At 44.7% G+C, this 16,201-nt stretch overlaps 1 protein-coding gene across 1 annotated transcript in view; it reads left to right on the top strand.

The window, feature by feature from the left end:
- The window catches only part of PAK5 (p21 (RAC1) activated kinase 5), a 429,702-nt gene that overhangs the window by 396,013 nt on the left and 17,488 nt on the right, over positions 1-16,201 (top strand). The window contains exons 5-7 of the mRNA XM_069546391.1: positions 8,165-8,656; positions 9,849-9,982; positions 12,265-12,391. Coding sequence (XP_069402492.1) covers positions 8,165-8,656; positions 9,849-9,982; positions 12,265-12,391 — 753 coding nt within the window. The remainder of the gene's footprint in view (positions 1-8,164; positions 8,657-9,848; positions 9,983-12,264; positions 12,392-16,201) is intronic.

Genomic DNA, 16,201 nt, shown 5'->3' with positions numbered 1-16,201 from the left:
CCACTGAGCCTTTTTTCCCCAGCCTTGGCATAAAATGGCCAAATGATGTTCCACTGCAGAATTCAATTTCACAGTTCAGTTAGGTCCTTGATTACACTGCCAAATTCAGATTAATGTGCATTTAACTAACATGGATCACAGGAATTCTGGCTGACAGCCAGCTGTAATCAGAGCAATTGATAGCTGTGTGGAGTTTTATGTCCTGTCCACCCCAGGACACCGCTGGTGAAATTGATTGATTAAATGAATTCATTGCTATAATTATTTATAATTTCGATACATCACAAGCCTGTGTCTGACCCTATCTTTGAAGATGTTGTGCTTATTGTGCAAAGGCAGTCTGGCTGAGTTGTTAACTGAGAATTTTTTATTCCCTTATAATACTGCTTTTTTGTGTGTGGCCTTTCTTAATTCTTGACAGGGTTTGAATAAAGCCATGAAAAAGCAAGATTTAATTTATATGAAATTCTGAAAGTCACTGGGAAACTAAAAAATGAATGTTATTAGCCACTTCAAAAAGGAAGGAAACTGAGACATTCTCTGTTGTTTTCAGTATTTTTAAAGATTCCTGTAGAGAGAGTCCCTTTTCAGAATGTATCTGATTTTTAGTGACAGTTAATCATCCTGTGACCTCAGCTAAGCAATCTGGCAGTCTGGTGACATCAGCCTAGGTGATAATTTACAAATTGATCTGGTCTTCTCTATTACTGCTGCACCTTGCCGTATGGAAACCCACATTCAGTGTATGTAGAACACGGTCTGATTTGTATGAAGCTACTTTTCCACAAAATCGCAGGACTTTTTTCTTGGTGGCTCTTCACTGCTTTCTCTCCTGCCTTCTGCCTTCCCACCCCGTGCCCTTGAAATAAGGTCTTTCTGCAATAAGGTCTTAGAGCATACACTAGATGCATAGATCTTTTGGAAATGGTTTGAGACATGGGTGGTGAGAGGCACATTGGATTCTCTTTTTAAATATCTATACCTTTCCCTAGTCTAATTTTACTCCATTGTGGTTTTACTAAATGATAAAATCTTACCTTCATCTCAAGATGCTGTAGGCCTGCCCACATGGACTGCAAATGTACTTCTTTTTTCCCTAGAATATATTTGTAAGTCAGGCTGTAGAAAAGGTTGCCAGTTCAAGCTATACTCCTTTAAAAGTCTTTCTTACAGGCACAAGTGTGTATGTATGTATGTACAAAATAGCATATATGGACAAATTCATCATTTTTGTTTCACCCATTTATGATTTTAAGGTATCATGGGAAAGATTATTCACAGTAGGAAAATTAAATAGTTATAACCGTTTAAGAGCCATGTAAAAAGGCCAGGAGACCTTGTTATAGAAGAGAGCTTAGACAAACACCTAGAAGAAAGTTTGAGCCTAGTAGATGAACACAAAATTCTGCTGTGGCCACAGACAAATGAAAGTGATGCATTCATTTTCCTGTAACGATCAACTCATTTTGCTATAACGATTGATTATCCCTTTTAATATATTTTGAGCTGATTTATATAAGCCAAGACTATTAAAACACACAGTTAATTTTTCTTCCATCCCCCTCCTCAGGCGTTATCACCCATCACTTTCTGGCCACGTTCTTGCATCCTGCCCCAGGCTGCTTAGACATCTGGGCCCCTAGTGAAACACCCAACCAGGCTTTGGCACTGTAGCTGTCTCTCTATACTGTGTTTGCCTCAGTCCTGACCCCGGCTATCTTCTTACCGTTGAAGGAGACCTTGAGAAGCTATCACAAATTCTGAGGTGATACTGTCTAGATGTGAATCCCAGCTCAATTTCTTAGGAGCTATGAGACTTTTCGCTGACCTACTTAAACCCATGGTTTCTCAGTTTCCTTATCTGTAAAATGGAAGAGTTTCAGGACTTTATCTCATTGTGTTACGTGGGATTTAAACACAGGCACATATATGAAATGCTTAAAATGGTCCCTGGCACATAGAAAGCACTCAGCAAATGTCAGGTATCATTATTAACATCAGTGTGAGTTACTCCTACAGGACAGGCTTCTAACAAAGCAGCTGGTTAAAGGAAGGAACCCGACTTTGGCTCCCAGTAAAACATTCCAACTTTTATCAAAAAGAGAATGTTAAGTCTTGATTTGTAGAGGTGACAACAAATATAAGAATTGCCAGGGCAGGCAGTAAACCAGGCTGTGGTGCCAGTGTGCCCATCAGCTGGGACGTGGACACTGTCCCACTGGGGGTGACCTGACCTGAACCAAAGAATCAGATGGTAGATTGCGGTTTGGGGCACTTGACCTTGGATTGCTTGGGGAGAGTTTCGCCTCCCAGAGCTTCAGTTTTATCAACCATACAGTGGGATTGTCTACCTTCTGCTTGTCTGTTACAGTGAAAAATCATGAGGCTAGCCACAGTGTTTGAGCCAGTGACAGTCACCCTCATGGGACCCTTGGGTCATGAAGATTACCTGGGGACCATGGTTCAGCAACACAGTCAGTAGAACAGGTTGCTTATGAATTTCTCCTTTACATAGCCAGCCGTTTGTCCACCATCATCTCTTTGAGTGGATGGAGCATGGAGAGAGGAACACGCATTCTCTCCCACTAGCCAAATGGCCATTGTCCTTTGACCCATATCCCTTGAGTCTGGTACCAAAACCTGTCTCTTGTGATGGCATTTGTGCCTCATCCATTGCTTTTTTAAGAGTCTGCACCTCCCCCTAGCAGCCATTGAAAGACAATGGCACTCTTTTATCTCTAAGACTTAATTTCAAAGACCTTTAGCTCACATTGGACTCTGCAGTCTGTCTAACTGGAAATCCTCCCATTTATGAAGACAAGCATCCTTTTCTTTTCTTTTTTGGTATTTATTTTTTTAATTTATTTTTTATTCTATATTGGAGAATAGTTGATTTGCAAGACAAAAGGAGGTAAGAATATACAATGGAGAAAAGATAGTCTCGTTCATAAGTGGTGCTGGGAAAACTGGATAGCTACATGGTAAAGAATGAAATTAGAACATTCTCTAACACCATACACAAAACTAAATGTAAGATCAGATTCAAATGGTGTTTTCTTGATGTCACATGACAGTCATAGACAGTATCAGACAAGTAGAGTCTGATAAAGAAGAGCAGTGGAGGAATGTGATTCCTACCAGAGACACCTTTTACTTCTAACATTTCTTCAGAGATCAGATACCTGCTTGCAGAGAAGCAATTCTGTTTCAAAGTACAGGAGGAAATACTGTCATAAAGACAGCAGGAGATAATGGCATGTGATGGCTCCCAGGACACACTTTCAAGAGTAAAAGTCATAGACCCCACTTCCCCTCACATGATGGCCTTGTAACTAGCCTGGGCTTTGCTAATCTGAGCTTAATTTGCAGGAAGAACTTAATTATTTAATTTACACCAACATTTGTCATCCCCCAACCCTAGCACATACACAGACCACTTTTGTGTATGGCACAAATCCAGGGCCTTAGACAAAAACCAACTTGATCTCAAATACAGCATTTCAATAATGTTCACTATATTATAATGAGCCACTTTGTTTTAGAAGATGCGTGTAATAGGAGTATATACACAAGTACATTGTAAGTATTCAATAAATGTTCACTAGTTTTATTACCATTGTAGTTACTATTTATTATTTTCTTTCACATTCCTTCTATTTTGCTAAGCACTTTATATAATAGCACTACCTAGAATGAATTAATAGATTGTATGGAATAGTCTCTGTTTAAATTCTTTAATTTGTATTCTATAGCAAATTTGTAATTTGCTAATTTGTAATTTTTAATTTGTAATTCTATAGCATTTGCAGTGACTAAAGGAGGTAGGTATTATTATTATTATTATTAGGCAGGTCCATTATTATTCTGTAGGTATTATTATTATTACTCCCATTTTAAAGATGAAAAAACTGAAGCACAGGAGTTTAAATAACTTGCCCAATGTCACACAACTTGTAAATGGCAAATAAAGGCTTTGAGTCCAGAGTCTTTTCTTAAACAGTAGGCTGCTCTAGGGGGCCCTGAGGCTTTTACCTTAAGCCTCATAAAAACTCTCAGAGAAAGGTATGATGACCCTGGTTTTACTAAGTGGTTTGACTCAAGTCACCAGAATCAAAATTCAGCTTTCAATACATCCTTAAATACATTCTCTCCACTCTGCAACCAGGCCAGGGCTCAGACTGAGAAACACCCCAGCCCTGGCTGGCGCGAGGCTCGAGAGTGCAGCAAGGCAGGAGGCCCACAGTGTGATCTGGAGCCAGAGGGTGGTGCGTAGACCAGGACCATGACGGCACCTGTCAGGGGCCCACTGTGTGCAGACCTTGTCCCCTGACTTGGGGAGGCGGCCCTGGTCATGCGGTGTGAGGGCCAGTGCCTCTGACCGTGCCTGGCTCCGATGACCACCATGTGGCCAGGTGCGGCGGGCACCCTGCTGCACCCTGCTTCACTTCTCCGTGGCCTGCGACAGTCCCTCACTCCTTCCTTCCTGAAACACTGTCCTTCTGGGCCTCAGGACACCCTAGGCCCTTCGTGCCTTTCCCGCCAAATTGGCGTCTTCTCCTCAGCTCCTATGCAGTTTCCCCCTTCTCTTTATGGACTCCACACGCTGGAGTCCTTGAACTTTCTCTTACACGTTCAATGCCGTGGCTTTTAATGCAAGCTAAATGTTGACAGCTCTCAGATTCATGTCGTCAGCCTCAGCTCTTCGCTGGACTGGAGGCATGCCTGTCGCCTAAGAGACATCTCTGAGTGGGTGATTAATAGCTGTCTCACACTTAATATGGCCATGATGGAACTCGGGGTTTTCCCCCATGTGTAGCTATTCGTGTGCAATGAAGAGTCCAGGCTGCTGCCATCTGAAGGCTTGACTGGGGCCAGAGGACCACCTCCGAGATGGCACACTGGGCTGTTGGTGGGAGGCTTCTCTTTCTAGCTGGCTCTTGGAAGGAAGACCTCTCCATAGATTATTGAGTGCCCCACAACATGGCAGCCAGAGAAAGCCAGAGCAATAGGAGAGAATGGAGGGAAGCCACGATGTCCAGACTGACCTCGGAGGGCACTTGCGATCACTTCCACCATATTCTTTTCCCCACACAAATCCACCTGATACCGCGGAGAAGACTGCACATTCCTGTCGAGAAGCAGGGATCCCTGGGAGCCGTCTTGGAGGCTGATTCACTGCCCACAATCCTGCTTCTGCACTTGCGCTCCTCATATTACTAAGTGGCCTGTTCCTCAAGCCAAAATCCTGGGAATTCCCTCTGATTCTTCTGCTTCGTATTCTAATCCCATTCGTCAGAAAATCCTGCCAGCTCTGCCTTTAGACTTGACCCCGATCCCACCGTTCCTCACGCCATGTAGAGAACCCACTCTACTCTCTGCCCACACTAGCTGCAGTAAGCTCACTGGCATCCCTGCCACCAGAGCTGCTCCTTCAGCACCGAGAGTCAGGACCCCACCACGCCTCTCTGCGCAGCAACCTCCGGCGTCCTTGCCGTGGGTCCGCACGAGCTGCCTGAGCGCTGCTTCTCCGTCCGTCTTCCCCAGGCGCCTGCCCTCAGCTCCGTGCTGCGCAAGCTTCTATGTGTTCAGAGCTCTGTGCATGCTGAGCCCCTGCCTGGACTGTCCCCCTCCCCACAGGCCAGCGCTCGCTCCCTCACCTCAGCCAGGCTTCTACTCGTGCGGCACCTCTCAGAAAGCCTTCCTTGGCCCACCCATCCAAAACAGCACCTTGTTACTCTCAACCCCCTTCCTCTGTCTTATTTTTCATATCACCCGTTGCTACTAGACCATATACTGCATAGTTATTGATTTTCTTGTCTATCATCAATCTTCTCTAGTAAACTCCAGGAAGACAGAAATACCATCCATTATGATTATTGCTGGACCTTCCCACGGCACCTGAGATGGTGCCTAACAGATAATAGTTGCTCAAATATTAATTTGCATGCTAAATGAATGGGGCTTCCCTGGTGGCTCAGACAGTAAAGAATCCACCTGCAATGTGAGAGACCTGGGTTTGATCCCTAGGTTGGGAAAATCCCCAGGAGGAGGGTATGGGCACCCACCCCAGTATTCTTGCCTGGAGAATCCCACAGACAGAGGAGCTTGACAAGCTACAGTCATTGGGGTCACAAAGAGCTGGACATGACTAAGCAGTTAAGCACAGCACTAAATGAATGAATGAATGGACCACACAGGACCAGTGAATTCAACAGTGATTAGAACAGTGCAACCCTGTAGAATATTCTGCAATGGTGGAAATGTTTTCTTACCTGTGCTGTTCGATATGTCAACTCATTAAATACCTAACATGTGACTAATGTGAATGAGGAATGGAATTTTTAACTTTGGTTTCTATTGATTCTAATTAGATAGACACATGTAGCCAGTAACCATCATTTAGAGCAAATCTAGATCCTTGTGGTAGATGAGGGTCAGCATGAAGATGTCATTCCGTGTACATTCCAGTAGAGTAGTAGAGATTTCCTGGGATGCTATGTTAAGAAGGAGGCTGAGGTCCCATCAACAAATCTTTTTCAAGCACCTTCTGCTTACCCAACACTCTGTTATTATCAGGATCTTGCACAAAGGAGTGCATTGATCTACTAACACTTCCTGCTTTGGGCAAGGAGGTGAGGGTAGTGTGCTGTGCATAGTCACCATCCTTGACCTCAGTCATTCCAGGGGTGGCTAGAGCTCCTTCTTGGTCTTTTCCAGAGTGTGATTGCTGAAATCTGCCTCTACTGTCTTAGAAACCCCTCAGTGGCTTCCCCCACCCCTCTCCTGTCTGTCCTCCCCATCCGCTCTGCTGAGTCTCTCAATCCACTCTTCACAATCAGAGTAGAATGTTCTTGGCTATAATCCTTTTGAGGGCTGAGTAGATTTCTCTTTTACACACACACACGGACAGCCCTGCAAATATGTTTTCTCTCATTACATTTGTACTGTTAGTGCCTCAGACATATCCCTTCACCGCTGACTGTTTCTATCTGCAAGCACTGCTTTCCTTTGTCTAAAACAGTAGTCCTTAATCAAGGGTGATTTTGTCCATATCCTGGGAACATTTGACAACATCTTATGAAAATTTTTGGCCATAAATGGGAGGAGAACCTGCTATAGCATTTAGTGGGTAGAATCCAGGGATGCTGCTAAATATCCTTGAACATGTAGAACAGCTGTCCACATCAAAGAATTATCTGACCCAGAATATCATGGGTACCAAGGCTAAAAAATCCTGGTCTTAGACCTTCCTCTGACTGTCAGAGCCTGCTCAGTCCAGGACACAGAAGGCCAAGGAATTCATATCCCAAGGAGCTGATGGTAAGCAGATTTGGTAGCTGAATACCTTAACTCTCTGCTCTGAGATGGGACAGTTTTAAAGTGTGTGTCTCCCAGGATTTAGACCTGCCTGGTGGGATTAAGTTCCAGTTCCATCAGTGGTATCTTGCTGTGTATGTTAGAGTTCACCAGAGAAACAGAACCAACAGTGTACGCGTGTATGTGCATGCATGCATACAGAAAGAGGAAGAGACTAAGAAACTGACGCATGCGATTGTGGGGGCTAGAAATTCCAGCAAGAACTGATAGAGACTTGAGCCCAAGGGCAGTGTAAGTGCAAAAATCTTCCTCTTTGTGTAAACTCAATCTTTTCTCTTCAAACCTTCAACTGATTTGATATGGCCCACCCACATTTTGTAGGGTAATCTGTTCTACTCGAAGTCTACTGAGTTAAGTGTTAATCACATCTGAAAATTGCCTCCACAGTGATATCTAGACTGGTGTTTGAGCAAGTAATGGGGCTCCTTGTACAGCCAAGTTGACACCTAAAACTAACCATCATACTTTATGATTCACACTTTATTGACTTTTTCCCCATTCCTGTCTCATTTCATAAGTCCAGGGATCACCTCCTATTACTTGCATTCTAATCCAGGTCTCAGAGTCTGCTTCTGGGGATTTTAACAGGGAATGAGAAAGAAAGAGGCTGAATTGGGAAGCTGGAGGGCAGATAAAGGGTGGGAGCAGACATCCCAGGACTTCATGAGGTAAGCCTTTCCCCCAGGCAGGTTGTGAAAAGTGGTGCTCATCGTTTGGACCAGCTGTGTGATGGCTGTGATGTTCAGATAGAGCATATGAATTTCTCCATCTATGTCTGTCTTTCCAGGTGGATTATGATCGAGCACAGATGGTCCTCAGCCCTCCACTGTCAGGGTCCGACACCTACCCCAGGGGTCCCAGCAAACTACCTCAGAGTCAAAGCAAAGCAGGCTATTCCTCAAACAGCCACCAGTACCCATCTGGGTACCACAAAGCCACCCTGTACCACCACCCCTCCCTGCAGACCAGTTCACAGTACATCTCCACAGCTTCTTACCTGAGCTCTCTCAGCATCTCATCTAGCACCTACCCTCCACCCAGCTGGGGCTCCTCCTCAGACCAGCAGCCCTCCAGGGTGTCCCACGAACAGTTCCGGGCTGCCTTGCAGCTGGTGGTCAGCCCAGGAGACCCCAGGGAATACTTGGACAACTTTATCAAAATTGGGGAGGGGTCGACCGGCATTGTGTGCATCGCCACGGAGAAACACACAGGGAAACAAGTCGCAGTGAAGAAAATGGACCTCCGGAAGCAGCAGAGGCGAGAGCTGCTTTTCAATGAGGTAGATGGTGTGTTTGGGTCGATCCTTCTGTCCTCTGTAACATTTCTTTCCCGTTTTAGAAATAGCCCTTGTACGTTTTATGACATTAGAGAATGCTAAAAATGTAAATACAAAGCAGCATCCTTTTTTCTGTGCCTATATGGCTGCCTCTTTATGAAGTTCCTCCTGTGAGTCACCCTCTGTGCTAAGCATTGGTCAAGTGACAGAAAGATGTTATCTCCACTTTAGCAACAAGAAAACCTGGACTCAGTTTATGTGACTAGCCCCGGTCAGACAGCAGGTTCATACAGCAGCAACCGTGCCCTCAGCTGTGACTGTGAACCTTCTGTTTTGGGGCTTCATGCGAAGCCACCAGTAGCTCCGTGCATTTCTACCTCCCATAGGCATTCATTTCTTTCCCACCCTCCTGACATCACAGACAGCACCAGGTCAGTGGGACTCAGCTTCTTCCTGATCCACAGCTCCTGATTTCTGGAACTTATTTCCAAATTGCAATGCCGGAACAGACAGGACAAATGAACTTAGATAAATAACTGTATAATTTATTATTCAGTACTGATTCTGAAAGTGTCACCACAAGCAGCCCCAGGACAGGAATTCCTGGATGTTCTCTCTAGCAAGCAGACACAAGTTGACATTTTATGCTTAAATCCTAATGTTTTTACCTTCAAGACCTGTCCTTTGTATTCAGCCCAAACTGTTTCAGACTCAACACAGACCTCCCAAGAAGTTAAATTGGTCTCAGGCGGCCCAAACCCTAATGACTGTTAATTTCATTCACTTATGAGACTCAGTTACTTTGCGTTGGTGACCCTTTTGCCCAGTTAACCAACAGCAGAGCATGCACAGTGGGTTTTAAGAGCAACCTGAGAAATCTGATCGCATCCCCCAGAATAGTCACCTAACCTCACTCTTGTGAATGGAGACCCTTCTATGGTTCTGCCTGTCTTTATTCTTGATTCTTCCCAAGTCTCACTGACCTGCTGTTTTCTCTGACTTTGCTAACGTCACCTCTATTCCTACCAGCAATTCCCAGCACTGCCCCTTTATTTGTAATAGACTTTTGAATCTATCTCTCCCTCCCCATCATTACTTCTCTATCATTAAACTCACAGCCCAGATGTAGTCACAAGAAAACAAAAAGCTTAATTTCACCTTCCTAAGTCAAATAGTGTCTTTCCATTTTGCCCAGGTTGTGATAATGCGGGATTATCACCATGACAACGTGGTTGACATGTATAACAGCTACCTTGTTAGTGATGAGCTCTGGGTGGTCATGGAATTCCTAGAAGGTGGTGCCTTGACAGACATCGTTACTCATACCAGGTAAGTTTCTTATTATCCAGACAAATAATTCACGATGCTTATTATTGTTCCCCAGGGTAAGACCTTAGTAACTACTTCTATGAACTCTTCATAAGTTGTAAGCACTTTGAAGGCAGAGAAATGACTACCCTTACTTCTGTATTCCCAGGTGCCTATTACAATATCATGTATGTATAGTTCATTCATTCAATTCACATTCTCCCTGCCCTCTAGGAGTTCACTGATACTGATTTTAAATCAGCAAGCTGCTGAGAATTGAGTTTAAGTGATAAATAATAGAATTTCCCATCCCACTGAAGATTTCTAAAACTAAATTTGATTCTTCTGAGCTGCTAGGCCATTTGCTATGTGTTGATACTACCAAAGGTATCTGGGAAAGGCAGGGGCAGGTGAAAGAGCAAAGTTTTAGTTTTAGTTTTAACAATAAACTACATAAAAGAGAGAGAGAGAGAGAGAGAGAGAGATCCTTCAATTCTGTTTCAAATTGCCTTGCAAGTAACAATGGTTAATTGCCCCTGTTGCCTCAGCTACTTGCTTCTCTGATATGCCACTTGTGTTCATTTCATCAAGTATATATTAATCACTTTTTATGTGACAGACTCTTTCCTAAATGCTGGGGGTACAAAATAAAAAAAATTATAACACCTGTGCAGAATCAGAAAGATGTACATGAGTAGCATAGAAGATCACCTGAATATCTTTATTAGCGTCAAGAAATATTTTTGAAAAACAGCAATGTCCAAGATGGGTTTTGAGAGATGCATAGGAGTTTACTAAGAAGGCAAGTGGGAAGAAAAGGGCATGGAAAGCAAATGAAAGAGTACGTGCTAAAACAGTGCTTCTCAAATTTTAATATGCATAGAAATTACCCATGGATCTTATTAAAATGCAGATCCTGATTCAATAGTGAATAGAGTGATACTTTGCATTCGAAGGAGCCCCCAGGCAATGCTAATGCTGTTAGTTCATAGACCATGCTTGAAAAAGCAAGGTTCAAAGGAACATATGTGTTAAAAAAAAAATCATGTACATTTAGGAAACTTTAAGTTTGCTCTTCTGGTAGATAAAATGCCAAAGAATTGAAAGGATTGTCATGAAGGAGTTATATCAGATGTCACTGAAATGGCATCCAAATCATAAGTGAGCAACAATAGAGGGGAAGCAAGATAGCAAGAAAGCATTGGGAACCCATGTGAGGGCAGAGTTTCTGCTGTTTCTCCACTGTAATGAGGCAGTGTTTCAGTCACGACCCCCTACAGCTCTGAGTCAGCGGTAGACCAGCTGAAAACAAAACGATGCTAGGGAAGACACTGAGCATTTATCACCAGCATTTCAGCTGGCAGATTCCTATTAGTACAGCCAGAGGCCACAGCAGCCCTACATGGATATAGATACAGACAGATGGTGTGTGTGCGCGCGTGCGTGTGTGCGTGCAAGTGTGCCTGGTCACTCTGCAGCCCTATGGACTGTAGTCACCAGCCTCCTCTGTCCATGGAATTCTCCAGGCCAGAACACAGGAGTGGGTTGCCATGCCCTCCTCCAGGACTCTTCCCAACCCAGGGATCGAACCCAGGTTTACCCACATTGCAGGTGGATTCTTTACCATCTGAGCCACCAGGGAAGCCTGAAGAGAACTGTGAAAGTGAAAGTCACTCAGTTGTGTCCAACTCTTTGCAACCACACGGACTATATAGCCCATGGAATTCTCCAGGCCAGAACACTGAAATGGGTAGCCTTTCCCTTCTCCTGGGGATCTTCCCAACCCAGGGATCAAACCCAGGTCCCCTACGTTGCAGGCAGATTTTTTACCAGCTGAGCCACAAGGGAAGTCCAAGAGGAGAACCATGATCATGCCCATATCCAAGATGAGGAAAAAGAGACCCAAGGACATTAGAGGACTTCCTCAAGATCACCTAGGAACCGTTCCTGGAACTAATATAGCTCCATTCAATGTGTCCTCTCTACAAGACCCTGGCGTTGTGTCAGTACCTGGGGAATTACCTGTAAAAGTCCAAGCAAGTGCAGTTGCTCTAATGACCCAAAGACCAGCCAGTAGGGCTCCCTTTCCTTTAGTTTATACTTGGCCCCTGTCATCGTTAGGGTTAAGCCTTAGGTTCTGGGAATCAGGTCCCAAAGACTTCCTTTTCCTTCCCTGTAGGTTTTCCAGACATGGACTGGGGAGCATGGACTGGTTCACTGGAACCCAAGGGAGCTACCTCTCTTAATCATTTCAAAGATGGTCTTAACCTGACCTAGCTCCTTCAATGTGATTTCCTTTCTAGAATGAATGAAGAGCAGATAGCTACTGTCTGTCTGTCCGTTCTGAGAGCTCTCTCCTACCTTCACAACCAAGGAGTGATCCACAGGGACATAAAGAGTGACTCCATCCTGCTGACAAGCGATGGCCGGGTAAGGTTTTCAGGTTCGGTCCCTCCCCAGTTTGCTCTGTCACTTCTGTCACTGGTATTATCTTCCCAAGAGCACTTTCTCATAACTCTGACTTTCCATAAGTCACCTACAACGCTTCCCAGAGGGCTTACAAAAAGGAAATCGCCATCCTCTGTGTCATCCTGTTAGTCAAAATTATCTGGGAACTGAATTTGAAGGATAATTTTCCACTTTAACAATAAGCATGGGAAGTAATAATATGGAAAGTTCTTTTATTTTCCTGCTACATGGATATTTTTGTCAGTGGGGAAAAAATGACTTTTCTAGGACATGTCCACCCTATTTATGTCTGCAGTATCACTAAGAGTCCCTGCAGATGACAAACTCCAGTACTGTGTGTGTGTGTGTGTGTGTGTGTGTGTGTGTGTGTGTTAAGTCTCTTCAGTCTTGTTTGGCTGTTTGTGACCCCCTGGACTGTAGCCCAGCAGGCTCCTCCATCCATGGGATTCTCCAGGCAAGAAAACTGGAGTGGGTTTCCATGCCCTCCTCCAGGGAATCTCCCGTACCCAGGGTTCAAACCTGTGTCTCTTATGTCTCCTGCATTGGCAGGTGGGTTCTTTACCACTAGTGCCACCTGGGAAGTCCTTTGGGAGAGTTTAATAAAGGTATTGGTAGATCAGTCAAGAAGAAGTGTCATGAGGACCAGGGCAGTTCTCTAGGATGGAACACTGATCTTGCTACCCCATGCCTGAAGAGGTAAGGTGTAAGACTCGGGACTGGAATCTGGAAGTAGAGATTGTTGCAGGAAGAGGCTGCCTGGCAGGAGCTCTGAGCCTCATTGGAAGCCAGACCCACAGTGAACCTGCAGGTTGGGAGCTGGGCCAAAAATAACCCAGCCTCACTCTGCTCCTTCCTTCCAGGCTCCCACTGGGGCCCTGCGTTGACTGAGTCCAGTTGGAAGCCATCAGCAGGTCAACAGAAGTTAACCTCCCAGGGCTCAGAGAAGGGAGGACCTAGATCTAGAAGGATGAATGGGAGATGTCCGCCGCACTGATGTATCTCTAGGCTCAGGTTTCTGCATGTCCCGTCACTGCAACCTGCCCAGAGAATTCACTCGAAACTCACCAGCCACACCAGGGTACAAAACACCGCAGAGCGACAGCCGTGAAGGGAATGAGCTGATGTTCCCTGGAAGGCCTGGTTAGAAGAGTTTTGAAGTTTTGCTACTTAGGCCCTTTCCATGGAGTCACAAAAAGAATGGAACACAACTTAGCGACTAAACAATAATCTCCCTAAACTCCCACCAGATGTAATAGCCCCTGGATGAATGGAGCCAGTGTCCCTTTAATGCACCTGTCTTTTACCACCCAGCATCCTCGCTCACATGGAAAACATCCATGTCACATCAGAATTGCCCAGGAATGATCAGAGGGTAGCCAGAAAGAGCTTCCCAAGCACTTCAGCTTTTCTTCACTAAAAAAAAAAAAAATGTTGATTTTATTGCAGAAAATCCAGCAAATTCAGAAAAGTATAAAGGATAAAACAAAGATCACCCATAATCCCATTTTCCATATTTCCATGTATACATGTGTATTTTATATAAGCATGCATGCATGTTAAATCACTTCAGTCATGTCCAACTCTGGACATGAAGGATGCATGTCCTAAGGATGAGTAAAGCAGAATCACTAATTTCATTCCGTTTATTCTAAGCGTCTAGGGGTGTGATCATAAAGTGAAAGTCGCTCGTCGTGTCTTACTCTTTATGACCCCATGGACTATATAGTCCACGGAATTCTCCAGGCCAGGATACTGGAGTGGGTAGCCTTTCCCCACTCCAGAGGATCTTCCCAACCCAGGGATGGAACCCAGGTCTCCTGCATTGCAGGCGGATTCTTTACCAGCTGAGCCACCAGGGAAGCCCGAGAAGACTGAAGTGGGTAGCCTCTCCCTTCTCCAGGAGATCTTCCTGACCCACGAATCAAACCAGGGTCTCTAGCATTGCAGGCAGATTCTTTTCCAACTGAGCTATCAGGGAAGTCCTGATATCAGGGTGTAATCATAAACAGATAGATAAACATACAAATAAAATCACCACCAGGCAGGCAAGGTGATACATTCTAAGTTTTCTATGAGTCGTTGATTTAAGCCAGTAAAGAGGGTGGACAGTAGAGAGTCTGCAGAGGCTGTCAGAGAGGGCCCCTCTGTAGGGGGTGGTGACAACGGAGACTCAGGGAGCGGGGCCTGTGGCCGTCAGGACTGAGTGCAGTCCCGGAAGAGGAAGCGAAGCATGTGGGGCGGAGCCTGGCTCTGTGTGTTGGCCAGAGTGAGCTCATCCGCATTTCAGAACAGGGCTCCCTATTGACTCCGCTCACTACAGAGAAAGGAAACTTTGTTTCTTAAAAAGAGAGCAGAGAGGGAGTGTGACTACTCCAAGGCTGAGAGTATCATTTATACTAACATATTGGCGTTTTTATAGCATTCTATAGTGCAGGAGACATATTTGTTAATTGTCATAATAATGAATCACGTGATTTTAAGTCAAAGGTGATTTTAGCATTCTCACTTGGCTCTGAGAGTTGGCTGGCCTCAGTGTAGGGACTTGTCAGATGAGACATCTGTACGTTCTCTTCGGGCACACGTCAGGTACACGCACTGACTGGTGACTGCACGCTTCGCTGGGACTGTCCTCTGGCACCCTACCATCGGGCCTCTCCACGTGGCCTTCCTCACGGCATGGGGGCTGGGGTCCGTGAGTGTCCCAAGCAAACAGGGTGGGAGTACAGCATTTTTATGACCTCAGAGTCTCATAGTGTCTCTTCCTCCAGATTCTGGGGGAAGAAACATAAAACCCTCCTGAGTGGGAGGAGAATTGAATCACATGATAAGAAGATCTCGGGGCAGTATTGTTGTTGGCGATTTTGGAAATATTGTCTATCACACAGGTATGCTGGGTTCTCATCCTGTTGGGAGATATTGAGCATCATCAGTCCTGAGAGAACTGCAAGTTAAAACTATGAGATATCATTATACACCTCTAAGAGCAGCTAAAATGAAAAGTAGTGATAACACCACTGATTCACACACTGCTGGTACAGATGTAAAATGGAGAGGCACTCTTGACAAATGGCAAAGCAGTTCCTTTCAAAACTAAAAATGGGCTTGCTGCTATGTGACAGCAGTCTCACTCTTAGGCATGTATTCCAAAGAAACGGAAGCTTATTTCCACATATAAGCTTGCACGCAAATGTTTATGGCACTTTTAGTCATCATAGCCCCAAACCAGAAAATATGCAAATGTCCTTCTGAAGGTGAATGATGGCTAAATAACCTGTGGTGTGTTTATACCAGGGAATACTACCCAAAGGAAAAAGAGGAATGAACGAGTGACGCATTCATGCATTTGGATGAACCGCAAGGAGATTACACTGAGTGGACAAAGTCAAACTCAAAAGGATGCACACTGCATAATTCCACTTCTGTAACATTTGTGAAATAACGTAAATATGGAGATGTACAGCAAGTTAGTGGTTGCCGGGGTTACAGATTGGGAGTGTGTGCTATAAAGAGGTAGCATCATCATTTTATGGTGATGTTACTGTTGGTTATCAATTTGTGACAGTAGTTGTATAAGACTACAATGTGATAAAATTGCAGAGCACACAGACACACACACACACAACATACACAAGTGAGTTCATATATAACTAATGAAATCTGAGCAAGCTCTATCGACTGTCCATCAATTTCTTGGTGTTGACATTGTGCCATAGTGTATGTGAAGTGAGTGAGTGAAGTCACTCAGTCGTGTCTGACGCTTTGCGACCCCGT

Source organism: Ovis canadensis, chromosome 13, assembly GCF_042477335.2.
Source record: "Ovis canadensis isolate MfBH-ARS-UI-01 breed Bighorn chromosome 13, ARS-UI_OviCan_v2, whole genome shotgun sequence".
Lineage (NCBI taxonomy): Eukaryota > Metazoa > Chordata > Mammalia > Artiodactyla > Bovidae > Ovis > Ovis canadensis.
The sequence above is the reverse complement of the archived record's forward strand: the minus strand, read 5'-3'. Positions and strand labels throughout refer to the sequence as shown.